General features: G+C 43.1%; 1 protein-coding gene across 4 annotated transcripts; it reads left to right on the top strand.

Annotated features, from left to right (window-relative positions):
• Window positions 1-312: 312 nt before the first annotated feature.
• Window positions 313-27089, top strand: LOC115104100 (zinc finger protein 652-like). 4 transcript variants are annotated; one of them, XM_029625318.2, is made up of 7 exons: window positions 313-626; window positions 3581-3697; window positions 8058-9561; window positions 10100-10247; window positions 12024-12139; window positions 21865-22009; window positions 23274-27089. In XM_029625318.2, the coding sequence occupies exons 3-7, from the start codon at window positions 8365-8367 to the stop codon at window positions 23867-23869; spliced, it is 2202 nt and encodes a 733-aa protein (XP_029481178.1). In that variant the 5' UTR covers window positions 313-626; window positions 3581-3697; window positions 8058-8364; the 3' UTR covers window positions 23870-27089. The 4 variants fall into 4 exon arrangements, with proteins under 4 accessions (XP_029481178.1, XP_029481176.1, XP_029481179.1 ...); XM_029625316.2 differs by lacking the exon at window positions 3581-3697; XM_029625319.2 differs by lacking the exon at window positions 3581-3697 and having other exon boundaries at window positions 313-631.
• The last annotated feature ends 464 nt before the right edge of the window (window positions 27090-27553 follow it).

Here is a 27553-nt window from a genome sequence, read left to right as displayed (position 1 = left end):
CAGTTGCACATTATTACACATTTCATTTTAGATGGGTGGTTAGACGGGAACAACGGAGCAGTCTTAATCTACTGTGTTTGGTTAGTACATCCATCCTTACAGGCTTCTATGTCCAGGAAATGGGCAATGGGAAAAATGTATCCAACAGAAATCTCCGACATCTGGGCATTGCCATTTAGATGTACATTTCATGCAGTACGCTTTTTCCAGTAACTGATTCCGTGCCTAATCCAGCTCTGGTTTTCTTATAAATTCCCGGCTAAAGATGGGGACAGACACGAGTGCGCGCATCGTGCCCTGTCTGGTTTGGAGGGGAGACGAAAAAATTGTGGCGCGCCTACCCAACCCAGACAGCGGCCTGCCTGTCAGTGCCTGGGATGAGTGAGGTCGGTAACGTAAGTGCGCGCGAGACCTTGTCTGGGCCACGTAGCGATGGATCTACAGTAGCACTGCTAACATATCAGTGTCATACATTCTAAAAATGCATTAGTACAAACACATTTGCAATAGGATTATCAAACAGTGGTGAACTGCAACAGTAGCTGGCTCTTTTTGTGCGTCTGCAGCACTCCAGAATCCCTTGCAACTGATTGCACGAAATGAGAAAGAGGGCGCTCTCACCGAAGGTAAGGTAAAATTTCTCTACAAGTTATTGTATATTTTTTCATGTATTTACAAACATGACATTTGTCTACAATGCAAAACGAATGAATGATTTTCTTGTCTTGGTTATTATCAAGCTAGACTGCTGACAATAAACCGTCATGGAGTATGTAACGAGCTGTGCGCTATCATGCTAGGGTTTTCATCGGGAATACGATTTTCTTTTAAAGATTCTTGTAGTTGTGATTGTTAAACAATTGTATTAACAAATAATGACATGTTTAACCTTGTATAAGATTTGATACTGCAAGATTTTATACTGGTGTAAAATATCGCTTTAGCCGATTTATATCTGGGAGGTTTTGGGTTAAAAAAAAGTGAAAGTCGTCTGTGATTAGCTAGGATTTGCTAGCTAACGTTAGCCGTGTGCAATGGTAATTCACATTTGCTTTAGCTAGTATTATTTCTGGTGAAACGGACAGTGCGTGGCGAGCTTGTTTAGGTAGGTAGATACATTTAAATTGTTTATGTCTTTGTTAGTGTGTATTTTTACAACTAATGTAAAATAAAAGCATCTATTTAGATAGCTAATAAATTGGCTAGCCGAACGGCCTTCCGTCCGACGGTCTTGACCAACCAACGTTTCCTTTTTGTTTAACCCTTTCTTTGCACTCATTTTTTAAAGTTGGTTGTTACCGACAAAAACTACATTCAATCGTGTAACAGTTATTAATATGCGTTGTTTTGGAGTTTGTAGGATTCAACTAATATAGCCATGCGTATTTTATCAATTGTTAGTATTTTGAAAATAAATCGCGGGTTGGTAAAGTTAGCGCCAAATTGACGTAGCTAGCAAGTTAACCTAGCTAGCCAGCTGGCGAAATGGCTAGCTAGGCCAGATTGATTACAAACGAAGCAGAGTTAGCATTCGTGCTAGATCATCTGTTATGTTTGAGAAAGGGGCAAAGGATTGCTTTGCAGTGTGTCCGCAGTGATTTAGGCCCAGCTGCACCCTTGCCAATTCTTGCGAAACAAAATGTCAACTTTTATTGAGCACAATATGTCGGTTGTGCAGACGCCTTTATGAGGTGTCATTTGCCATGCACACGTTCGCTGTGTTGAATATAGCCTCATTTCTAAAACAACATTAGCTTCCAGTTCCTTCATAACACATCGTCAGACCCAACTTCATAGATAAATGTGTTTGTCAATAGTAGCTAAATGGCATGCTCTCACGAATGACTGTGACATGTATTTTAAGGGCTTTCAGTATGCGTTTATTAGTGTTTTTACTTTAAGGTTGACATACTTCTCACCTGTCAAAACTGAGACTCACCATGGACCATCTCATTAGCCTACGTTTTTGCATTTCATCGTCCGATCCTTCCCCCTCTTTCTTTCCTGTGTTGTCAGAGAGGGTAGTGGTGGAAAAAGTACAACAATCTCATACTTGAGTAAAAGTAAAATGCCTTAATAGAAAATGACTCAAGTAAAAGTGGAAGCCAACCAGTGAAATACTACTTGAGTAAAAGTATTTGCTTTGAAATATACTTTAAGTATCAAAAGTAAATGTAATTGCTAAAATATACTTTTATGTAAAAGTGTAAATCATTTCAAATTCCTTATATTAAGCGAACCAGGTGGCATCATTTTCTTGTTTATTTTAATTTACTGATAGCCAGGGGCACACTCCAACATTCAGACCACATTTACAAACGAAGCATGTGTTTAGTGAGTCCGCCAGATCAGAGGCAGTAGGTATGATAAGTGTGTGAATTTTGATAATTTTCCTGCCCTGCTAAGCATTCAAAAGTACTTTTGGGTATCAGGGTAAATGTATGGGGTAAACAGTATATAGTTTTCTTCAGGGATGTAGTGAATTACAGATACCACAAAACACAACTTAAGTAAAAATACTTGAAATAACTACTTAAGTACTTTATACCACTGAGAGAGGGAAAGAGCAAAAAAGAAATGTAGGCCATGCATTTGGTTAGAGTTTAGGAAAGAGTGGAGGTTCAAAGCATGATAGCCTACCACTGCTGCCCTTCTATCTATACATGTAGAAAGCTTAGGCACAAATACTTACAGGGGCATGGGGCTCCCCTCCTGTAGTGAGCTGGTTAAGGTCTTATGAGTTTGGAGTCAGGAATGTGAACCCTCACACATTTGCCTCAAAGGGAAAGCTCATTAAAGTCCACAGGCAGAGGGAGGGTGGAATTCAATGATGCAGAATAATGCATTGAAACTAAACCTCTGGGAAGGATTCACCTGACACACTTTGATGCATATCCTCGACATGGCACTATCTACATGCAATTTACCAACATAAAGTTGGGATTACCATCTGCACAGGATTTGAGCCAATCTTGCAGATACTTTAGATCATTTTTTAAATTTTTTATAAAAAAACTAATTGACCAATGTCAGTTCAAATATTTGAATTCCATTTTGTTCTGTTTTTTTCCCTGTGAGCTCATTGCAGACATTGCGCAGTTTCTCTAGAGACAAATCAGATCAAGCCCGAACTGTGCGATAGAGTTGTAGTTTCCAACGGGCCAATATTCTACAAAGTGAGGGATAGAGAGCAGTTGCTTTGCAAGGTATCTTTAACTGAAAATACATGATCTAAGTGATTGACAGTTGGTATGCAGCAGTCATAACAGTATGTCGTATTTACTTTGAAGAAATAGTGATCTTTGTCAAACTGCGTAGGCAGCAGCTCTATAGAGATGATTTAGGATTAAATAATAGTCATCAATTAAAACAAATGTAATATACACAACATAAATATTTGATTAAAGTACTGTGAATAAATTATGGTTAATAAGTGATAAGCAGTAATGGGTAGTCACTACCTCACTGCAACTTGTATTAATTGTTTTATTCTGTGTTTACAGCATTCAACTCACATAATACACAGTGCATTTAATGTTTAAAGAAATAATTTAAATCGAAAACTGTTTATTTTTAATAGGCAAGCTGAAACCGGACCAACCTCAAAAAGCATGAATCGCTCAGCACTACCAAACTGGAAAAAGCGGAGTCATAAACGACCGAATTTACACTGAATTTAACCTCGACATCTGACAAGGTAATCGTACAATTACCACTGATATTGTGAAGTCTGCTCTCTTCCTGCTCACCACATCAAAGGGCCGTGCTCTCTCATTGTGAGCGAAACTCTACTGTGACTCATCTAAGTAAGGATTTTACTAAATACGAGTTGCGTAACCTCAGCTGTCCTGTGTGTGGTTGTGGAACGTTTGCACACGCTCTCTGTTTGATCATGTTAATGACCGGAACAGCACTAAGTTTGTGCAAAGTTGTCATAAGTTCTGGTCCAGTAATTTCTTTGCAAATCAAATCTTCAATTAAGGTCACTGATTAATAAGGAACTCCCCACACCTGGTTATGCAGGTCTTAATTGAAAGGGGAAAACCAAAAACCTGCAGACACTCGGCCCTCCGAATGAGTTTGAAACTCTTAGTGTAAAGGTAGGCCTACATCTGCCTGCGCTACACATCAGGAAAGCCGTGACTCATTTGACACTCACTCCACTCAGAGGGATCATCAATGCACAGGCCTCTTGTCTTCTTGACCCTGCTACATTCCTGTGCATACGCAGCTGTTAAGAGAGTACAGGGCCTATTGAATTGGTTCTGGCAGATCTAACATCACGCCTGCATACGGGGCAGGAGAGTATCTGAGGGAGTTTTTAATGCTCCAGTAGGTGAGACGAGGTGCTCTATGCCGCGCAGTGCTCTCCACTCCCTCCTCTTGTGGTTGTAATGCACCTAGAGCGGTCCAATTCTCAGAAAGTAAACATGCACCGGAAGAAAGGTGGTGGGTGGGGGTGTATTGTTTTGCTTTTGTCTAAATGCCTATGCATGTCTGTCCTCTGATTCTGTTTTTTTGTGTTTTTTTTTATAAAATAAAAAATTGTCCACACACAGCAGTAGGCATTCTGTTTGAGTGCTTGCATGTGTAGGCATGTGTGTATTTGAGTCGGTCTGTTCCAGAATTGTAGTTCTCACAAAGTTAGTGTAGTGGATGGAGGTGGACCCAGAGAGTTTGGGGCTGTGTGTGGAGCTCGGCCTCAGACACAGTCCAGCGGCCTACAATCTGTTATTAGAGGTCCTCTTTGGCTTGATCAGAATCACTCTCCACATCATCGGAACAGACTGCTTTTAGACTAGGGCTGGGAGTTGCCAGGGACCTCAAGATACGATATTGTCACGATACTTAGGTACCGATACGATATGTATTGGGATTCTCACAATTAAATATGCATTCCGATTCGGGTACTGCAATTTTTTTCCCATTTTTTTTTTCTCCATTTGATGTTCCAAACATGTTGCTCACTATGTCTTCTGCAGAGAAACGAGAGAGCAAGAGAAAATTAGTTTTGATCAGTCATGGAAATAAAAGAACTGAAAACATGTTCGCTCACTGTTTAAAAAGATGGGGGAACAAACTATAGGATGAAAAATACCAGTGTTTTGACACAGGTTTCTAGGAGTGTGTATTAGAGGTTGACCGATTATGATTTTAAGGCCGATCCCGATTATTGGAGGACCAACATACCGATTAATCGGCCAAATTTTAAATTTGTGTTTTTATTTGTAATAATGACAATTACAACAATACTGAATGAACACTTATTTTAGCTTAATATAATACATCAATAAAATCAATTTAGCCTCAAGTAAATAATGAAACATGTTCAATTTGGTTTAAATAATGCAAAAACAAAGTGTTGGAGAAGAAAGTAAAAGTGCAATATGTGCTATGCGGCAGGGTAGCCTAGTGTTGGACTAGTAACCGGAAGGTTGCAAGTTCAAACCCCCGAGCTGACAAGGTACAAATCTGTCGTTCTGCCCCTGAACAGGCCCCACTGTTCCTAGGCCGTCATTGAAAATAAGAATTTGTTCTTAACTCTCTTGCCTAGTTAAATAAAGGTAAAAATAAAAATATGTAAGGAAGCTAATGTTTCAGTTCCTTGCTCAGAACATGAGAACATATGAAAGCTGGTGGTTCCTTTTAACATGAGTCTTCAATATTCCCAGGTAAGAAGTTTTAGGTTGTAGTTATTTTAGGAATTATAGGACTATTTTCCTCTATACCATTTGTATTTCATTAACCTTTGACTATTGGATGTTCTTATAGGCACTTTAGTATTGCCAGTATAACAGTATAGCTTCCGCCCCTCTCCTCGCTCCTCCCTGGGCTCGAACCAGCAACACAACACTAACTAGCTAGCCATTTCACTTCGGTTACACCAGCCTCATCTCGGGAGTTGATAAGCTTGAAGTCATAAACAAGGCAATGCTTGACGCACAACGAAGAGCTGCTGTCAAAATGCACGAAAGTGCTGTTTGAATGAATGTTTACTTCTACCTACCACCGCTCAGTCAGATACTTAGGTATTTGTATGCTCAGATTATATGCAACGCAGGACACGCTAGATAATATCTAGTAATAGTATAATATCTAGTAACCATGTGTAGTTAACTAGTGATTATGATTGATTGTTTTTTATAAGATAAGTTTAATGCTAGCTAGCAACTTACCTTGTCTTACTGCATTCGCGTAACAGGCAGACTCCTTGCGGAGTGCAACGAGAGAGAGGCAGGTCGTTATTGCGTTGGTCTAGTTAACTGTGAGGTTGCAAGATTGGTTCCCCCGAGCCGACAAGGTGAAAATCTGTCGTTCTGCCCCTGAACAAGGCAGTTAACCCACTGTTCCTAGGCCGTCATTGAAAATAAGAATGTGTTCTTAACTGATTTGCCTAGTTAAATAAAGGTATATAAAAAATAAATAAATTGGCGCGCAAAAATACTGATTTCCGATTGTTATGAAAACTTGAAATCGGCCCTAATTAATCGGCCATTCCGATTAATCTGTCGACCTCTAGTGTGTGTACACACACACACACACATCTTTCAAATCATTACTTAGAGTCAAATTATCAGTAATATAGTGATATGTAACTGTACATTTTCTCCCATCACTATTGTAGACTGTCTGTAGCAGAATAGTTATAAAGTCATTGCTTGAAAGGTATAAAAGGTGTCTTCTCTAATATCACTATCTGTCTTGATTATTGCATTGATTTGAAATCAGCTGTGGAATCTCCCTGTATTTAGTTTTGAGTTAGGGGGGAGGGTTTGATCAGACTTGAGGTGGGTTGTAGGTGGGTTGTGACGGTTAGCCTATATTGGGCCGTTGAGCAGAGGATGTTTGTTGTTTATGAGAGAGGAAATGTTTTTTTCTAGTGGCTCTCGAAGTCGTTGCAAGTCAAGAAACCAACTCCTCCAGTGCTGAGTCAGCGACCGTGCCCAAGGTCATTTGGGGTCAAACGTACATGTGGAAATAACAAAAAGCTTACATTTGTAGCTATGTCCGACTTCCTAGTGTCATCTCCTCGAGCACTGTGCCTCGAGGGTCACTGCCATGACAGTGTTATAGGCGCAGGCAGTAAATGACCCCTCAAACGCCAAGTAACAAGAATAATGCAAGCGCTTCGTTTACATTTCCAAACACTCCTATACGCAAAATATATTTGTTCTTTGATCACATGCGCTGTGCAGGCTCGCTCAATCACTCACTCACACAGAGAAGCTGATGTACAGTTTCCTGTGGTTGAGCTCGTTTACAGCTCCCATACTGTGGTTATTTTGTGCGCTGTGACTGCCACAATAGGTGGGTGGGTGCGTGGGGGTGGGTGACATTTTATAGGCGTTAAGGTACGAGTGCAAATCATACATGCATTGAAGTAGCACACACCTTTAATCAGAGTTCAAGGAGCCAATTGAAATGAGCAAATGGCTTACTTTTTCAATAAGTTTGTTGAGAGAGAGGCCTACACGATTTCCAATTATCATTGCTCCGTCATTAATCGTTATTGTAAAAGAGACTGTGCTCTCAATGACTTACCAGGCAAAGTAAATAAAGCAAAATGGTCTATTTCATACCAGTGTACGAATATTGTTATACATGGCAGGGTATTAACTGCTATTGAAATGTGAAAGCTGAGATTTAAGTATTGCGGAACTGGTGATTTGAAAGCCCAGATGGAAGATGGGGTTTTCTGATTAAATGTGACCGTATCGTTTTTTTTTGTTTAATGATTATAATGGCATATATCAAGTCTGGTTAACAAGATGGTGAGATTGATGAAAGATGATTTGACCTGAAAGCATAAATAGATTGTGACGAGCAGGAGGAGTGTGTTTGGGGTTAAGTCCTCTCTAGCGAAGCTCTGATGCGTGTGGTTTGGATGTTCACACATGCCAGTGAAACGGTTGCGGTGAAGCATGGCTCAGTCTCGGTTCACAACGCCTACCCCAGGTTGTAGTTTCACATCAGACACACTCGCTCTGAGGCAGCACCACACGCTTGTCACACAATTCAGCCTAATCTCTCGTTCTCTGTTTCTCTTGCTCTCACAGGCGGCAGATTGCAGATGGCTCCTGAAACGAGGCACAGAAGTTCCGACTGCGGCTCAAAGTCCGGCGTGAAGCTCCCCCTCAAGACGGAAGATTAAAGGCTGAAGCCCCGACGGACAATATAACATTGACAGCCTCGAGCGAGAGACTAACCTGAGAGGCTTCATCAGCGGAGAGACCGAAACCTCAGAGGTTGAAGAGCAGACACCCCAGCTTCCAGAGAAGCTTTGAGAGTCGAGCTCAACAGAAGCCTATGGAACAAAGCTGTAGCAGAATGTCACTCGCGGTCTGTCCTCAGTCTTAAGCATGGATGCCCTGTTTGAATCTGGGTGACGCTTTCTTCCCTTCCTCCTTCCTGTCTCCTCAGTGGCGGGAGGGGTGGGGGATTGCTTCCGTTCCCCCTGCCCCTCCTTACAACATAGCGAGGGTACTCTCACAGTTTAAGAATACCAACACTGCTAACAAACCTCTGGCTGTGCTTCAACTAGCACTACTACAGTCTCCCCCTCCCTCACACATGAAATCCTGCCAGAGCCTGAAGGGAGAGGTGTCTAGCCCAGGTGGGATGTCACAGGAGGGGCGCAGAACGCAGCAGGTGGCCCAGTCCTACTACCATTCCCCCGCCCCAGACCTGGACCTAGCGGGCAAGCTGTACAAGCGGGAGGGCGGGGGCAAGCCTTACTCTGTGCTAGTGGACAACAAGATGGCAGCCAAGACCCCCATGGGTGACCAGACCCCCAGTCAGTTGTCCCCGCAGCTGACTGGGGGTCTGCTGTCCTCCCAGCAGCAGTACTACAGAGAGGGGACAGTAGGGCAGGAGGGGGGTGCGCAGGGATCCCAGGCAGGCAATGGGGGCACCTCCGAGGACTCTGAGGAAGAAGAGGAGGAGGAGGAGGAGTCCTTCAAGCGGGAGCAGATCATCGTGGAAGTCAACTTGAACAATCAGACACTTAACGTATCAAAGGGGGACAAGTCCGCCCCCCAAACTGATGCCTCAGAGAGACACTGCAGCGAAGAAGAAGAGGAGGAGGAGGAAGAAGAAGAAGAAGAAGAGGAGGAAGATCTGGAGGAGGAGGAGGAAGAAGAGGAGGAAGAAATAGAGAGCCGCAGAACGAGAGCCAAGCGGGTCCGGCGTGGGGTGGCCCCCGCTACCAGTCAGCCCCGGAGGAAGACCCAGTGCACCGCTCTGGGCACCACCGGCATGACCACCAGGGGCCGACGGAAGAAGACCACCCAGCCGCCCAAGAGGACGCGCCGGACTGCCAGGGAGGGCAAGGGGACCCCATCCTCAGCTGGCTCTGCCACTGGGGATAAAGAGGATGGGGAGGAGCGGGAGACGCTGGCGTGTGAAAAGTGCCCCCGTGTCTTCAACACCCGCTGGTACCTGGAGAAGCACATGAACGTCACACACAGACGCATGCAAATCTGTGACAAGTGTGGCAAGAAGTTTGTCTTGGAGAGTGAGCTGGCCTTACACCAGCAGACTGACTGTGAAAAGAACATCCAGGTAAGGAGGAGAGCTGGTGCATGTCTCAAATGACCCCCTATTCTCTATACAGTGTACTACTTTTGACCAGAGCCATGTGGGGGCCCTGGTCAAAAGTAGCGCACTATGTAGGGTAAAGGGGGCCATTTGGGACGCTGCCCTGGCCTCTGCTTTTTAATTAGATGTACAATGTGTTTTTGACCTGAGCAATCAAAATGAGTCCATTGATTAGGTACTTTGGTTGGGTACAGTTACGTACCAGGTACAGTGAAATTAAAATCTCAGTTTGTCATCAAGGCCAGATTTCTGGGATTTGAAGGATGTAAGAAACGCTTTGTCCAGCAGAGGGAATCGGAGCGTTAGGAACCAGCCCAGACAGATACTGTTACAGCAGTGTGGGAAATACCATCTGCAGCCTCCAGACACGGGGATAGTCTCAGCTGCTTCCTCCTGTTCTTGGATTCTGTCAGGGTGTATCGGGGTAATCAATGTCACAAAACAACAACAGTCATCACCCGTTTCTTAATGCATTATCTGTGTGTGGTGTTCTGCTGCTCAGTGCGTCTCCTGCAACAAGTCTTTCAAGAAGCTGTGGTCGCTGCACGAGCACATCAAGATCGTGCACGGCTACGCAGAGAAGAAGTTTGCCTGTGAGATCTGTGACAAGAAGTTCTACACGATGGCTCATGTCCGCAAGCACATGGTTGGTAGGTGGACTCCAGTTTGTCTATTCCTGCTCTTCCTGGTAACTCCCAAATGTCCCTAATAGGATATGCAGTGCCTTACAAAAGTATTCATACCCCTTGGATTTCTTCACATTTTGTTGTTACAAAGTGGGATTAAAATGGATTTAATTTCAATTTGTCAACAATTTACTCAAAATACTCTGTCAAAGTTGAATAAAATGTGTAATTTTTTTTTTAATGTATAAGTTAAAAAATATTGTTGTTGCATAAGTATTCAGCTCCCTGAGTCGATACATGTTAGAAACACCTTTGGCAGCGATTACAGCTGTGAGTTTTTTTGGCTAAGTCTCTAAGAGTTTTACACACCTTTATTGTGCAATATTAGCCCATTATTCTTCTCATAATTCTTCAAGCTCTGTCAAGATGTTGCAGATCATGGCCAGACAGACATTTCTAAAGTCTTGCTGTAGATTTTCCAAGTAGATTTAAGTCAACTGTCCCATGGCCACTCAGGAAAATTCACTGTCTTCTTCGTAATCAACTCCAGTGTATATTTGGCCTTGTGTTGTAGGTTATTGTCCTGCTGAATTTGGAATTCCTCTCCCAGTGTCTGGTGTAAAGCGGACTGAATCAAGTTTTCCTCTAAGAATTTGTGCTTAGCTCCATCCCGTTTCTTTTTTATCTCGAAAACCTCCCCAGTATTTGCCGATGGCAAGCATACCCATACCATGATGCAGCCACTACCATGCTTGTAAGTAAAGAGGCAGTTACTCAGTGATGTGTTGAATTTTCCCCCAAACATAAGGCTTTGCGTTTAGGCCATAAAGTGTATTGATTTGCAGGATTTCTTTACTGTCCTGTAGCATACGAGATGCATGTTTTGGAATATTTGTGTTCCTCTTTTCATTCTGTCATTTAAGTCATTGTTGTGGAGCCATTACAATGTTGTTGAGCCATCTTCAGTTTTCTCCCATCACTGCCATTGAACTCTGTAATGGTTTCAATATCACCATGGTAACATCCCTGAGCAGTTTCATTCCTGTCCTGCTGCTCAGTTCAGAATGGATGAATGTATCTTTGATGTGTTTGGGTGGTTTAATACATCATCCACAGCATAATTATTAACTTGGCCATGCTTAAAGAGATATATTCAAGGTCTGATTTGTTATTGTTACCCATCTACCAATCACTGCCCTTCTTTGAGGCGTTTGAAAAGGTCTTTGTAGTTGAATCTGTGCTTGAAATTCAGTTCTTGACTGAGGGACCTTACATATGTGGTATGTATGGGGGACAGAGGAAGGGTTAGTCATTTAAAAATCATATCAACCCCTATTATTTCACACAGAGTGAGTCCATGTAACTTGTGTGATTTTTTTTTTAAGCCACAGTTTACTCCTGAACTCATTTAGGCTTGTCTAAACAAAGGGGCTGAATACTTAGGCAACGACTATATTTGAGTTATCTACATGGAATTATTCTTCCACTTTGACATTAGAATATGTTGAGTAGATTTTTGACAACTTAAATCCATTTTACTCCCACTTTGTAACATTCAAATGTGAGGAAATGCAAGGGGTAGGCATACTTTCGCAGGGCTCTGTACATCCATCTCAATTGGAAGGAACTCACTCGCTTGCCTGTCTTGCTCTTTCGTGGAGCTATATTCAGATCGCTCTCTTTTATTGAGAGAGAATAAATACTCTTCACTTTTGAGCATCATGAAACTTAACGCCCCAATATCTGTCCCCTGTCCCTCTGGTAGTTGTCCTCCTTTAACCTGTTCATTTATCTCTGCAGCTCACACTAAGGACATGCCGTTCACCTGTGAGACCTGTGGCAAGTCGTTCAAGCGCAGCATGTCCCTGAAGGTTCACTCGCTGCAGCACTCTGGGGAGAAGCCCTTCCGCTGTGAGGTGAGCTGTTTAGACTTTCAGTCTCACTGTCCTTCCCACACTCAAACACAGACTGAAACAGAAGATTTATTTCACTTTATAGAGTATTGGAAGAGATGGAGACACTGTCAAAAACAAAATAAATCCAAAACTGAGGCTTGAAAGCATAATAAAGATGTTTATTAAAATCATCATGGTTCCCTTCAAAATCATAAATGAAAGGTGACAACAAAACACAAATGTTTCGGCCTCGGGCCATCAGTCGGAATCGTCGGCAGGCAGGCATGCCTGGCTTCTGTTTCAAGAATAATTGTATGTCACATGATCAAGCAAGAAAACACATCAGAACGTCAATGTATCAGTACCTAGTACAATCGAATGCATGATCTAGATTATATACAAAAGCGAACAGAGAAATGTCATCAAATATTTATTTTACACATACCATGTGATAATTTCTTCAGAATATACTGTATAACACAGGATTGTAATAGAGTAGGGTGCTAGAGAGACCACTAGATGGGGGTAGGAAACACCGATAAGTGGCAATATACCAGTTACAGAAACCCTTCAATAACAAATCTTCATTCATGCATGATGGATGGAGATCTTTTAAATAGAACATCCACCTGCATTCAGTCTGGAGAAGATTAAGTTCAAGATTACTTTATAGAGTGTATACACTTTTTTTTCCTCATGAATATTTGCGTTATAAGGACAGTGTTTAACAGAGAATGAATAGTATTCATGTCAATGTATTCATATTTGTTTTAGAATGCTTAAATATTGACTTCTAGCTGGTGAGGTTTGACTTGCTAACTCAGACAGACTGGGCAGGATTTAGACAACTATGGGGTTGTTTGAACAGAAGAATATGGCCTCTTGTACTGTGACTGCTCCAAAATGGTGACTACTATTGAGCCAAGGCACACTTGACTACATATAAACTATCCCTAAATGTTTACGGTCACACAGTTGTAGCAACGGCTAACTGGTGTAAGCAACCAGGTCTAGATGCAACATGTCCATGTCAAACATTAGCAGACCATGAATAAACATGGTGTACAGAATAACTGGAATAAAAATACAGACGGGTGAAGTTGGATTATTTTGGACTGTTTACTTTTTTTTAAAGACCCAGTGCAGTCAACTCTGTTTTTTCTGTGTTTTGTGTAATATTGTTGTACGACAGCTGATGAAACTAACACTGTAAAAGTGAAAACAGTTGATAGGTGTTAATTCCTAATAGTTTACTTTTTTTTTCAACCAGCAACTATCTACATAGGACCTTCCAATCAGTGGATCCCTATACTACGAATGAGGTTTGAGCAGTTAGAGAGCTAACTCTGAGTTCAACTCGGGATAACCAGTACAACGAGGCTCACCAAGATACATTTCTATGGCAAGGAATCCTTCATAACTACCTGCCCCGGGTCAAGTAACTCCATTTATACTGAATGTCTGAGCTGCGAGTTGAGGACCAATAAATTCAGATTCCTTCCCTCTCGCATCATCCCCTTCATGTGAGGAAGACGACTGAATATTCAATTGTAATGTTAAAATTCCTATCACCTTCCACATTTTAGTAATGACGGAATGCATTTGAAACCTCACACACAGTAAACTTTTTGTATGACTTAATACAATTATTTTATTGCTAGGAGTGGGAGGTGCTTATGCTTTGAAAAGCACAGCAAAGCCGGCATTAACGATAAGTAATCAAATAAAAACAGCACTTTTAAAAGCCCGTTTCGGACCATAGCCTGCTAAATTTGCAGTACAACACTTCTTTCAATTAGATTTTGGCACAAATTCAAATGTGGTACCGACTTGCCCATGGATTGATGTTTCAGCATGGTCTCAATGAAGAGTTCGGCATTTACTAGCCATGTGTGACATTTACACGCAGTTATAAGCCTGCCAGAGTTGGACGAGCAATATACACCATCGTAGTATGGATTAAGCCTGAGCTTGAATGTGAAGCTAACTGAAGCTGGCTAGCCTTAGAAAACCCTGAGTAGATCTAGCTTCCTTCGTAGTATACCCCTCAAGTTTTGCATGGATGGAGTTTTGGTTTGCCTGGTGACATCACTAAGTTTTCCAACGTTCGCTAATATACAAGATGGCGCCGAGGAACATGGCTGACGTTTTACATTCTCCCAACCAATTGTGCTATTTTGTTCTTTTTTTTGTGTTTTGTGTAACTTCTTTTTTAAATTTCGCTGCTACCGTTTCTTATGACTGAAAATAACTTCTGGACATCAGAACAGCGATTACTCAACGCGGAAGAAACTTTTCCTTTGGCGGGTCCTTTGAGATGGATGTCCTGCTTTCACTGGAACAGGCCTTTTGCATGAAGAAAAGGGTGCCACAGATCGGTCAGCCTTCTGAGAATCCGTAGGCGAGCGAGTGGGCTCCCACTGCCATCCATTCTTCTTGCTAGCGTGCAATCATTGGAGGGTGGAATTGATGACCTACGATTGGGATTGTCCTACCAACAGGACGTTGGGGACTGTGGCATCTTGTGTTTCGCCGAGACGTGGCTGAACGACGATACGGACAATATAGAGCTAGCGGGATTTTCCATGCACCTGCAGAACAGAGACTACCTCTGGTAAGACGAAGGGTGGGGGTGTGTGTCTATTTGTCAATAACAGCTGGTGCGCGATGTCTAATATTAAAGAAGTTTCAAGGTATTGCTCGCCGGAGGTAGAGTACCTTATGATAAGCTGTAGACCACACTATCTACCAAGAGAATTCTCATCTATATTATTCGTAGCCGTTTATTTACCACCACAGAACGAGGCTGGCATTAAGACCGCTCTCAACCAACTCTATAACGCCATGGGCAAGGGAGAGGGTGCTCACCCAGAAGCGGCACTCCTGGTGGCCGGGGACTTTGATACGGGAAAACTTACATCCAAGACCGCCTTTACTCAACACACAGAGATGCATACAAAGCTCTCCCCTACCCTCCATTTGTCAAATCTGACAATAATTCTATCCTCCTGATTCCTGCTTACAAGCAGAAACTAGAGCAGGAAGTTCCAGTGACTATCTACTCAATACGGAAGTGGTCAGATGACGCGGATGCTACACTACAGGACGGTTTTTCTGGCGCAGACTGGGGTGTGTTCCGGAATTCATCCAATGGCATTGAGGAATACACCACCTCAGTCATCGGCTTCATCAATAAGTGCATCGATGACGTCGTCCCCACAGTGACTACGTATATGTCCCAACCAGAAGCCATGGATTGCAGGCAACATCCGCATCAAGCTAAAGGCTAGAGCTGCCGCTTTCAAGGAGCAGGAGACTAATCCGGATGCTTATAGGTCCCGCTGTGCCCTCGGACGAGCAATTGGGCAAGCAAAGCGTCAATACAGGATTAACTTTGAATCCTACTACACCGGCTCTGATGCTCGTCAGATGTGGCAGGGCTTGACAACTATTACGGACTACAAAGGGAAACCTAGGCGCGAGCTGCTCAGTGGCGTGAGCCTGCCAGATGAGCCTAATGCCTTTTATGCTCACTTTGAGGCAATTAACCCTGAAGCATGCACAAGAGCATCAGCTGTTCTGAATGACTGTGTGATAATGCTCTCGGTAGCCGATGTGATCAAAACCTTTGTGCAGGACAGCATTCATGAAGCTGCAGGGCCAAACGGATTACCAGGACGTGTACTCAAAGCATGCACGGACCAAGTGTCACTGACATTTTCAACCTCTCCCTGACTGCGTCTGTAATACCTACATGTTTCAAGCAGACCACCATAGTCCCTGTACCCAAGGAGGCGAAGGTGACCTGCATAAATAATTACCGCCCCGTGGCACTCAAGTCAGTGGTCATGAAGTGCTTTGAAAGGCTGGTCATGGCTCACATCAACAGCATCCTCCCAGCATCCTCCCTGAATTCGCATACCGCCCCAACAGATCCACAGATGTCTCAATCGCACTCCATACTGCCCTTTCTCACCTGGACAAAAGGAACACCTATGTGAGAATGCTGTTCGTTGACTGCAACTCCCTCTGCAACTGGATCCTGGATTTCCTGATGTTCCACCCCCAAGTGGTAAAAGTAGGCAACAACTTGTCTGCCACTCTGATCCTCAACACTGGGGCCCCTGTGTACTAGTCCCCTCCTGTATTCACTGTTCACCCACGACTGCTTGGCCAAATACGACTCCAACACCATCATTAAGTTTGCTGACGACACAACAGTGGTGAGCCTGATAACCACAGACGATGATTAGATGGCCTATAGGGAGGAGAACTGGCAGTGTGGTGCCATGATAACAACCTCTTCCTCAATGTGCGCAAGACAAAGGAGCTGATCGTGGACTACAGGAAAAGGTGGGCCGAACAGGCCCCCATTAACATTGACAGGGCTGTAGTGGAGTGGGTTGAGAGTTTCAAGTTTCTTGGTGTCCACATCACCAACGAGCTATCATGGTCCAAGCACACCAAGACAGTCCCGAAGAGGGCATGACAAAACCTTTTCCCCTTTTGGAGACTAAATATTTTGCATGGGTCCCCAGATCCTCAAAAGGTTCTGCAGCTTCACCATCGAGAGCATCCTGACCAGTTACATGGTACATGGTTGCCTGGTATCTGACCATAAGGCGCTACAGAGGGTACGGCCCAGTACATCACTGGGGTCAAGCTTTCTGCCACCCAGGACCTATACAATGGGCGGTGTCAGAGGAAAACCCATAAAATTGTCAGAGACTCCAGTCACCGAAGTTATAGACTGTTTTCTCTGCTACTGGACTGCAAACGGTACCAGAGCGCTAAGTCTAGGACCACAATGCTCCTCAACAGCTTCTACCCCCAAGCCATAAGACTGCTGAACAATTTAATAAATCGTATTGTGTTACTTTTTATTGTAACTTTTATTTTAGTCTACTTGGTAAATATTTTCTTAACTCTTCTTGAACTGCACATTTGGATAAGGGCTCGTAAGTAAGCATTTCACCTTAAAGTCTACACTTGTTGTATTTGGCGCATGTGACAAATAAAGTTTGATTTGATTAAGTGATAATGCCCGAGAAGCCTGTGTTTGGAGGATATATTGGCACGGGTGTTGTTCGTCGAGGGCTGGCAAAACAGTTCCAATTAGAGGTCGACCGATTAATCGGCATGGCCGATTTAATTGGGGCCGATTTCAAGTTTTCATAACAATCTGTAATCAGCATTTTTGGACACCGATTATGGCTGATTACATTGCATTCCACGAGGAAACTGCGTGGCAGGCTGACCACATGTTACGTGCGTGCAGCAAGGAGCAAAGGTATGTTGCTAGCTAGCATTAAACTTATCTTATAAAAAAGCAATCAATCTTCACATAGTCACTAGGTTAACTACACATGGTTGATGATATTACTAGGTTAACTAGCTTGTCCTGTGTTGCATATAATCAATGTGGTGCCTGTTACTTTATCATTGAATCACAGCCTACTTCGCCAAATGGGGGATGATTTAACAAAAGCACATTCGTCAAAAAAGCACAATTGTTGCACGAATGAACCTAACCGTAAACATCAATTCCTTTCTTAAAATCAATACATAGAAGTATATATTTTTTTAAACCTGCATATTTAGTTAAAAGAAATTCATGTTAGCAGGCAATATTAACAAGAGAAATTGCCACTTGCATTCATTGCAAGCAGTCAGGGTATATGCAACAGTTTGGGCCGCCTAGCTCGTTGCGAACTAATTTGCCAGAATTTTACATAATTATGACATAACATTGAAGGTTATGCAATGTAACAGCAATATTTAGTCTTAGGGTTTCCACCCGTCTAATAAAATACGGAACGGTTCCATATTTCACTGAAAGAATAAACGTTTTGTTTCGAAATGATAGTCCCCGGATTTGACCATATTAATGACCAACGACTCGTATTTCTGTGTTTAATATATTATAATTAAGTCTATGATTTGATAGAGCAGTCTGACTGAGCGGTGGTAGGCAGCAGCAGGCTCGTAAGCATTCATTCAAACTCTACTGCGTTAGCCAGTGGCTCTTAGCAATGCTTGAATCACAGCACTGTTTATGACTTCAAGCATATCAACTCCTGAGATTGGGTTGGCAATACTAAAGTGCCTATTAGAATATCAATAGTCAAAGGTATATGAAATACAGATGACACGTCATAATAACTACAACCTAAAACTTTTTAACTGGGAATATTGAACCACCATCATATGTTCTGAGCAAGGAACTTAAATGTTAGTTTTTTTTACATGGCACATATTGCACTTTTACTTTCTTCTCCAACACTGTTTTTGCATTATTTAAACCAAATTGAGCATGTTTCATTATTTATTTGAGACTATAAATAGATATTATTTATGTATTATATTATATATTAAGTTAAAATAAGTGTTCATTGTTAATTCAGTATTGTTGTAATAGATATTTGTAATTCTGACAATCTACGCACGCATGCGGGGGCAAAGATCGTACTTTTTGGGGAAATTTCCTCTGGTCTGATGAAACAAAAATAGAACTGTTTGGCCATAATGACCATCGTTATGTTTGGAGGGAAAAGGGGAGGCTTGCAAGCCGAAGAACACCATCCCAACCGTGAAGCACGGGGGCGGCAGCATCATGTTGTGGGGGTGCTTTGCTGCAGGAAGGACTGGTGCACTTCACAAAATAGCTGGCACCACGAGGATGGAAAATTATGTGGATATATTGAAGCAACATCTCAAGACATCAGTCAGGAAGTTAAAGCTTGGTCACAAATTGTCTTCCAAATGGACAATGACCCCAAGCATACTTCCAAAGTTGTGGGAAAATGGCTGAAGGACAACAAAGTCAAGGTATTGGAGTGGCCATCACAAAGCCCCGACCTCAATCCTATAGAAAATTTGTGTCAGGACTGAAAAAGCGTGTGCGAGCAAGGAGGCCGACAAACCTGACTCAGTTACACCAGCTCTGTCAGGAGGAATGGGCCAAAATTCACCCAACTTATTGTGGGAAGGCTACTCGAAACGTTTGACCCAAGTTAAACCATTTAAAGGCAATGCTACCAAATACTAATTGAGTGTATGTAAACTTCTGACCCACTGGGAATGTGATGAAAGAAATATAAGCTGAAATAAATAATACTCTACTATTATTCTGACATTTCACATGGGATTTTTACTAGGATTAAATGTCGGGAATTGTGAAACTGAGTTTAAATATATTTGGCTACGGTGTATGTAAACTTCTGACTTCAACTGTGTAGTATGTATGTATGTATGTATGTATAATTTCTGAATATGTATCGGTATCTGCTTTTTTGGGTCCTCCAATAATCGGTATCGGCGTTGAAAAATCATAATCGGTCGACCTCTAGTTCCAATATATCCTCCAAACACTGGCTTCGAAGGCATCACTTTTATACCATGGGTTACCAACATATTCAAATTATGATTTGCTTGCTACCCAAGCCGGCTGGTCGTTCAGTTCGGTTGCCAGAGACTCGGCCCAGTCGTTCAGTCTTTTTGTTCTGTGTCTATGGACGCTACCCAGTCGTTCATTCTAAATGTTACATTGCCATACTGGCAGGCAACCTTCTTATCCCTAGCTAGCAAACTATGGCTAACTTACAGTCACGTCAAACAGTGCAGCCAGAATAACAACAGTAGCTGCATTTGTTTTAAGCTGTTTTCTAGTGACAATTATTTGGACACATCCATAACAATGAGCTAATGAGGCGCAATTTCACCTGGAACATTTGCTCTCTCGTCAGGAAACTATTGTTCAGAGAATCTAGTCAACAACACAGCTAACACAATCACTTCAAACTGAAGCTGGAAAGACTGCAAACTATCTGCACTTTATCTTTTTACCTTTTCTCAATAAACATTTATTTGTATATATCCTTAAAATGATACCAACGGATTCATGATTTCGACTGGCTGAGAAACGCTGCCTGCCTGTCTGGTCCCGACTCCTGACATGTTCTTTACTACGAGACACCTGTGGTAGCCATGCTGGTTAAGTGGTCCTTGATTCACAGTGTCACCAGCAAAGCACCCCCACACCATAGCACCACCTCCTCCATGCTTTACGGCGGGAAATACACGTGTGGAGATAATCCGTTCACCCGCACCGCGTCTCACAAAGACACGGCGGTTGGAACCATAAATCTGGACTCCAGACCAAAGGAGACATTTCCACCGGTCTAATGTCCATCGCTCGTGTTTCTTGGCCCCAGCAAGTCGGTTCTTCTTATTGGTGTCCTTTAGTGGTGTCTTTGCAGCAGTTTGACCATAAAGGCATGATTCACACAGTCTCCTTTGAAAAGTTGGTGTTGAGATGTGTCTGTTACTTGAACTCTAAAGTATTTATTTGGGCTGCAATTTCGGAGGCTGGCAACTAATGAACTTATCCTTTGCAGCAGAGGTAACTCTGCGTCTTCCTTTCCTGTTGTGGTGCTCATGAGAGCCAGTTTCATCATCGAACTTGATGGTTTTTGCGACTGCACTTGAAGAAACATTCAAAGTTCTTGAAATGTTCTGTATTGACTGACCTTCATGTCTTAAAGTAATGATGGACTGCTGTTTCTCTTTGCTTATTTGAGCTGTTCCTGCCATAATATGGACTTGGTCTTTTACCAAATAGGGCTGTCTTCTGTATACCACCCCTACCTTGTCACAACACAACTGATTGGCTCAAATGCATCAAGAAGGAAATAAATTCCACAAATTCACTTTTAACAAGGCACACCTGTTAATTGAAATGCATTTCAGGTAACTACCTCATGAAGCTGGTTGAGAGAATGCCAAGAGTGTGCAAAGCTGTCATCAAGGCAAAGGGTGGCTACTTTGAAGAATATAAAATATGTTTGACACTTTTGGCTACTACATGATTCCATATGTGTTATTTCATAGTTTTGATGTCTTCACTATTATTCTACAATGTAGAAATTAGTCTAAATAAAGAAATAAAACCCCTTGAATTTAGTAGGTGTTCTAAAACTTTTGACCGGAAGTGTACATGCCTGTGTCGGGTCTAAACTGCCACTACAAATAATCACTTACGTGTATTAAGAGCAAAGTCATTTTCAGTTTGAATATTGCGCCTTAAAAAGCCACGGTATTCCTTACAAAAAGGAGCCGTTTGCGGCTTCATTGTAACGTTTTGGAATGTTCATTCAAATCGTTCAACCGAAATTGTTACTAAATAACATGTTCGGGGGAAACAAAACCCTTGTTGAACTCACCTCAGGTGTTCGTCTGCAAACCCAGCATTCTGGTTTATAGGACATTCTGTAGGAAGCAGGTACCACCTCAACCTGGGTGGGCCTCTGTGTGGCCAACCACAAAGGGAGGAGGGTTGTCTGGGAACGTGTGGTTGGTTGGATTGGTGGGGCTGTGGGGGCTCCATGTGGTTAAATAAAGCAACTCCACTAACGTGTCATTACATTGTTATTAAAGAGCACTGCAGACCCAGTACTGCGTAGTGGGCTCCTTCTTCCACTGCATCTGTGTTAGGTATATATTATGTTTGTTTATGTATATATTATTATATAGTAGCCCTTATGGATTTCCATTCCAGGCATGATTGTGTATGTGCTATGTAGTCTAAATGGCTACGTCCCAAATGGCACCCTATTTCCATATATAGTGCACTACTACCCCCTATGGGTCCTGGTAAAAAAAAAAAACAGTGCACTTACAAGGGAATAGGGTGCTATTTGGGACACCCTAAATGTCTCTCTCTCTCTCTCCTCCCTGTCTCTCTATAGAACTGTGCCGAGAGGTTCCAGTATAAGTACCAGCTACGCTCCCACATGAGCATCCACATCGGACACAAGCAGTTCATGTGTCAGTGGTGTGGCAAGGACTTCAACATGAAGCAGTACTTTGACGAGCACATGAAAACACACACCGGTGAGACAGAGAACACACGCAGCTGTTTACACTCACACACTCACTGAGGAATTTGTTTGACACAAACGTGCAATTACAAAGCACACCCTCAAGGACCTATTCCTATAAAAAGCCTTTTGAACTTTTTCCTGTCATCAAAATGTTTTGAAGCCAAACATTCAGACACTAGTCTTCCAATAATGTTAGAAGCCAGACCTCTTCAGTCTTTAACATTCGGAAATGCTCCCTGACCAAAGCCATCCCATTTACTGGAGAGTCTGCATGGCCTTCAGTCTTGATCCCTAGTCAGCCAGTGAGTCACCGTAGATGCTCTATAAAAGGAAATGAACGGGGCGTCCCAGGACGAGCGGTACCGAGACCTCGCCCAGTCTACATAATGAGAGGGTGGCAAAGCATCAGTGGTGCCTCTCCTCCATGTCTACTTCTAATGACTACCCTGACGCATTCTATATTACATCTTACATTTTCTCCTCTGCCGCAGGCCTGTTCTTTTTCAGTCTTTTTTTAAAATGTCATTTCTCCCTCCCTAATGTGGGCGGATTCCCTGCACTCTGCCCTGGTGGTTATTTTTGTATGGTGTAATTATTTGACCCTCTCTCCCGGCCGCCGCTGACCAATTTGGCCTCCTGTGGTCGGAGACACACCCAGTGATGCCTTATAATACACACTCTTCTTCTTCGTCCTTCTTTCTTTCTTCTTCCCCCAAGGTTTATCCTTTCCTCTGGAACTTACCTACTTCACAGAAGTTTCAGAACATTAACAAAATGGCCCCAGTATAATTTGTCACGATTAAAATGATCCACTGTCATACTGTAAATGGTTTACCGGAGCCTCTCAGGAAAAAACATGCAGCTCAGATTAAAGCCGAGAGTTGCTTTGAGTGTGCTGTGAATGAGTGTACGGGGGTCGTAACGGGCACATTGAATGAAAGGGTAATGAGAGCAGCTCTCGAATGAACAGCCGTTGTTCATTTTCACATCTCATCCCAAAGTGTGAACTGGCATCGCTGAGTGGGTGGCTAGACAGCAATGACCACTAATACTCTCCTACAGGGACCTTAACTTTGCAATCAGACCAGATCTTCATGAAGTTCAGAGCGCATTAATCAGCACAGGACTTAAGTGTTGCCAGGTTGTGTATTATTCTTCTTGTGCATGAGGTTCTGTGACGTGTGAAAGTTCAACTAATTGGGGTGATTTAGTCCCTGACTCTCCTTTTGCCTCTCTCTCGCTCTCTCCTTTCTCGCCGTCCCTGTCCCCTGCAGGAGAGAAGCCATTCATCTGTGAGATCTGTGGGAAGAGCTTCACCAGCAGGCCCAACATGAAGCGCCACCGCCGCACCCACACAGGAGAGAAGCCCTACCCCTGCGAGTTGTGCAGCCAGCGCTTCCGCTTCTCCAACATGCTCAAGGCCCACAAGGAGAAGTGCTTCCGGGTCACCAGCCCTGTGACTCTGCAGGGCAGCAGCCTCCCCCTGCCTCTCCACCTCTCTGCCCCCTCCTCATCTGGCCCGGGCCTCGCTCCCTCAGCTGCCACCACCTCCGCCCCTCTGGGCCTCAGCCCTGCAGGAGGGGCTCTTCCCCCACGCGCCCCCGTGGGACACGCCACCTTCTCCCACCTGCACATGACCCCCTCTCACCATCTCCCTCACCACCATACGTCGCAACAGCAGCAGCACCACCCCGGCACGCCCCTGCAAGCACCCCCTCTCCCCCACCACCACCTGCCTGTGCCCCCTGTCTCTCCTCCCCCCGCCCTCTTCAAGAGCGAGCCCCTCACCCACTGTGGGCAGGAGGACAGCAGCTACCTGCGTTACATGGCACCGCAGGATAAAGGGCCTGGGGCCCCCCAGCATCACTGAACCCTATGTGGGCCCTGGGCTCCAGGCCTGCCTGCCACACCTCGATTACCCCCACCCCAACTCTCCCTGGCCCCTGGTGTAGAACGGCCCCTCGAATACTGATATGAACATGACACTCACAGCTCAGTACACACCAGTGTGTGTGGGAGAGCGTGAGGGATACAGACAGGTACACTTTCAGTCTACACTTTAGATAAGTGAGTGACCCACTTAGCTAAAGACCCAAGTCAACTGACACAGATTTTTACAACCTCTTTGCTCATATCTTTTCTTGTGAAAATATTCTTCGAAATTCCTGTGTTCTTAGACAACCTGCCTCCCATGGTAGAAGGCTGTGTGTGTGTACCGGTATGTGAGTTATCCCTTGTTTGTGTCCATTTTATCCTCTCCACTGACAGCTGCTAATGTCATTATTCTACTAGTGGTTCCTTATCCAGGTAGCGGGTCAGAACAGATCCATTTCATCAACTTAGTCCTTTGTGTCGACTGACTTTAACAACGGTTGCACAATTCGGGGGAGTTGTAAGTCCTGGTCCTAAGGCTGACCTGTTTACCATCCTGGTGCCAACTGGGTCTCCCACTGTCTCTCCCTAAGGAATTCCACACTGGCTCTACCAGCAGTAGGCCAGGAATCACTGCCATAGGTCACAGTGGGGAGGTTAGAAAACGCCTGTTAGTGCTACTACTTGTCTGTTGCAACAGAGATTCTGGTTAATTGGTGCTTTAATTGCAGTACTAGACATATTTCTTATACACAGGCTAGATCTCGTAACATCTGGAGTGTAATGTAACAGTGTGTGGGATTGGTTGTGTTGTTGTTATGCAGTTCTGGGATTTGTCTTCTTGACTGACATGTACAGCCTCAGAGCTGACAAGGTTAGACGTTCCCAACAGAACAAACGTGATGAACCTGAACGTGCTGTCATATATACACACACACACACACACACACTTCAAAAAGCAGTATGTCATCACTGGTCTCACTTCACACAAAATGCTTGTCAAGAGATTATTATTATTTTTTTGTCTTCTGTAATCAAAAGAGTTCAAATACCGCCACTGTGACGGGTTATCACATACGACCCAACCTGGACCTCGCATGTCTCTTCTGTCTCTCTTTCTCTGTCTCTCGCTCCTCTGTCTCTCGCTCCTCTGTCTCTTCCCCCGCTGCTGCTGCTGAGATAATACGGGTCACCCTGTAAAAGGTCATTAAAACACAAGGTTCTGACCTTTTCAGCACAACTCTTAACTGAAAAAAATCTGTATTTTTTTTTCCCCAACCAGCCTATCTTCCACAGCTTGGTGTGGAGCAGGACACGTTTTTGTTGTTGTAATGTAACGGTTTGTTCTCCTTAGTGTTACATATACTGTATAAGGTTACGCAAACATTGAGGCCCTATCTCACACGTTGGCAAATAATGATGAATCAAAACATGTTGAATGTTGCCTAGATGTAGTGATACAGGCTAACGGTTTAGCAATCAAATGTGTTATTTTCTAGTGATATTTTCTGGAAATATGTTACATTCGGTTTCAGACTGAAGAATTGTTCTCATCTCGCTCGGAACATCCTGTTGAGTGATCGGTTGGAGGATTATGTCTAACATGCGTTTCAATATCTGGTGTTCGATACATTTACTCAAGTTGTACATTTACTCAAAGAAATCACGTTTGCATATGTAACCTTTTTATTGTGTGAATGTTCCCGCTGTCCCATTGGTTGTTGTTCGTATTGATGAATGACCGAGAGAGATTCTGTCTTGTCAGATTGTTGGTAGTGGGTTGTAGGATGTTGTCCACCCCCCCCCCCCCACCCCACTCTTCTCAGATAAGACTGAGTGTTGAGGAGCAATGTTAAGGTGTGTGTTTGTCTCGGTATTGGCAAAATGGAACCTCTATGGTGCTGTTGTAACAAAAGCTACCTTTACACAGTCTGGCCCTGGCCATATTCTGTCTGTCGTTCAACTCTCTGGGTCTCTCCCTCTGCACTCCCTGCTAAAGCCGTGCCATCTGTTTGAAGGGTGTTCTGAGGTTGATTTTGTACACACACAAGAATATGTCTGACATGTTTCTGTGGATTAACACATAATGGGTATAGCATAGTGGTGGTTCAGGCTGAGTAGTGGATCAGGTTACTGTTTGTATATTGGGAGAAACTGAAGAGGAACAGTAGCATCCATTAGCAAGTCCCTGTACCACCTTGAGTTGCGGGTATTTGGCCCATTGGGTTTGGTTTAACAGATGCCCACCCTCTAGAGAGCTACAACCATTCTGCCATTACTGTGGGTCTGTTAGTTGGGCCTCAGCATCAGCTTAACCATGAGTTACTTACTGTTTTTCATGGCGTTTCAGTATGAGGCTTTTTTTCTTTATTTTTTTAACGTTCGTTTTAAAAAGCTTTTCTATTTGTGTGTATCCTCTGCACTTTACTGCTGCGTGAGCGAGTCGCAGTGAAGGGAGGGACTGACAATGCATTGTGTGAGTGAAGTGATGTGTTGGTTCATGGAGGAGGGAGGCGGTTGGTTTGGTGAGTGGCTGTTTGTTTGAGTAAGGAAACGGAGGAGAATCAATCTGGAGGTGGATAGCGTGGAAGGGCCATGGCAAAAGGAAATGTTTTGTTTAGTTCATATATTTGTTTTGTTTTTAAATTCCTGTAAGTCAATAGACTGGCTCTAATATGGACTCCCAAAGAGTGATCGAGTAGTGTTGTTCCTCCTGCTTTGGCGATTTTTACACTAGCCCCTCCCTGCTTCATCTGATCTGAAATACATTGAGGTGTTTGTCTGCCTCATATCCAGAGGTTCCTCTTTGTTGTGTAACATTTTCTCTTCCGATTTACTGTATGATTCTCCTCCTTTCATATTTGTTATATAGAATGCACTTTTGACTAAAATCCTGGCTAGTTAAGAAAAATAACAATGTATATTCTTTAAAGATGTAAAAAAAAAAAAAAAAAAAAAAATATATATACTTTTTCCCCTCAAGTATTTTTAACCACTTAATGTAGCATTGCATATTTTATTATTGTGAGTATCTGGTACAAAATTGTGCAGCTTTATACTGTCCTGGGTTGTTTTTTTGGTGGGGGTGGGGGGGTTGTTTTGTATGTTTGTTTTTGGAGATTGAGGAGAAGTTGTAATGTTGGGCCTTTTTTTAATAATGTACATTTAACAGACTGCTAACTTTCAGAAGTAAAAAACGAGTAGCCATAATTATCACACATTTGTGTGCTGTCGTGTGTTCTTCTCTGTCAGATCCTATGTGGTATTGGTAGCTTCATGTGCATTTGAAAACTAATCTTTGCATTAACCTTTCTAGCGCAGGCGTTCTGCTAGCGGAACCCCTCGACAACATTTTGCTGAAGGCAGCGTGCGAAATTCAAAAATATTTTTTTGAAATATGTAACTTTCACACATTAAACAAGTCCAATACAGCAAATGAAAGATAAACTTGTTTTTAATCTTCCCATCGTGTCCGATTTCAAAAAGGTTTTACAGCGAAAGCACAACATATGATTATGTTAGGTCAGAGCCCAGTCACAAGAACACACAGCCATTTTTCCAGCCAAAGATAGGAGTCACAAAAAGCAGAAATATAGATCAAATGAATCACTAACCTTTGATGATCTTCATCAGATGACACTCATAGGATATCATGTTACACAATACATGTATGTTTTGTTTG

This window comes from Oncorhynchus nerka, linkage group LG21, assembly GCF_034236695.1.
Source record: "Oncorhynchus nerka isolate Pitt River linkage group LG21, Oner_Uvic_2.0, whole genome shotgun sequence".
NCBI classification, from domain to species: Eukaryota; Metazoa; Chordata; class Actinopteri; order Salmoniformes; family Salmonidae; genus Oncorhynchus; species Oncorhynchus nerka.
The sequence above is the reverse complement of the archived record's forward strand: the minus strand, read 5'-3'. Positions and strand labels throughout refer to the sequence as shown.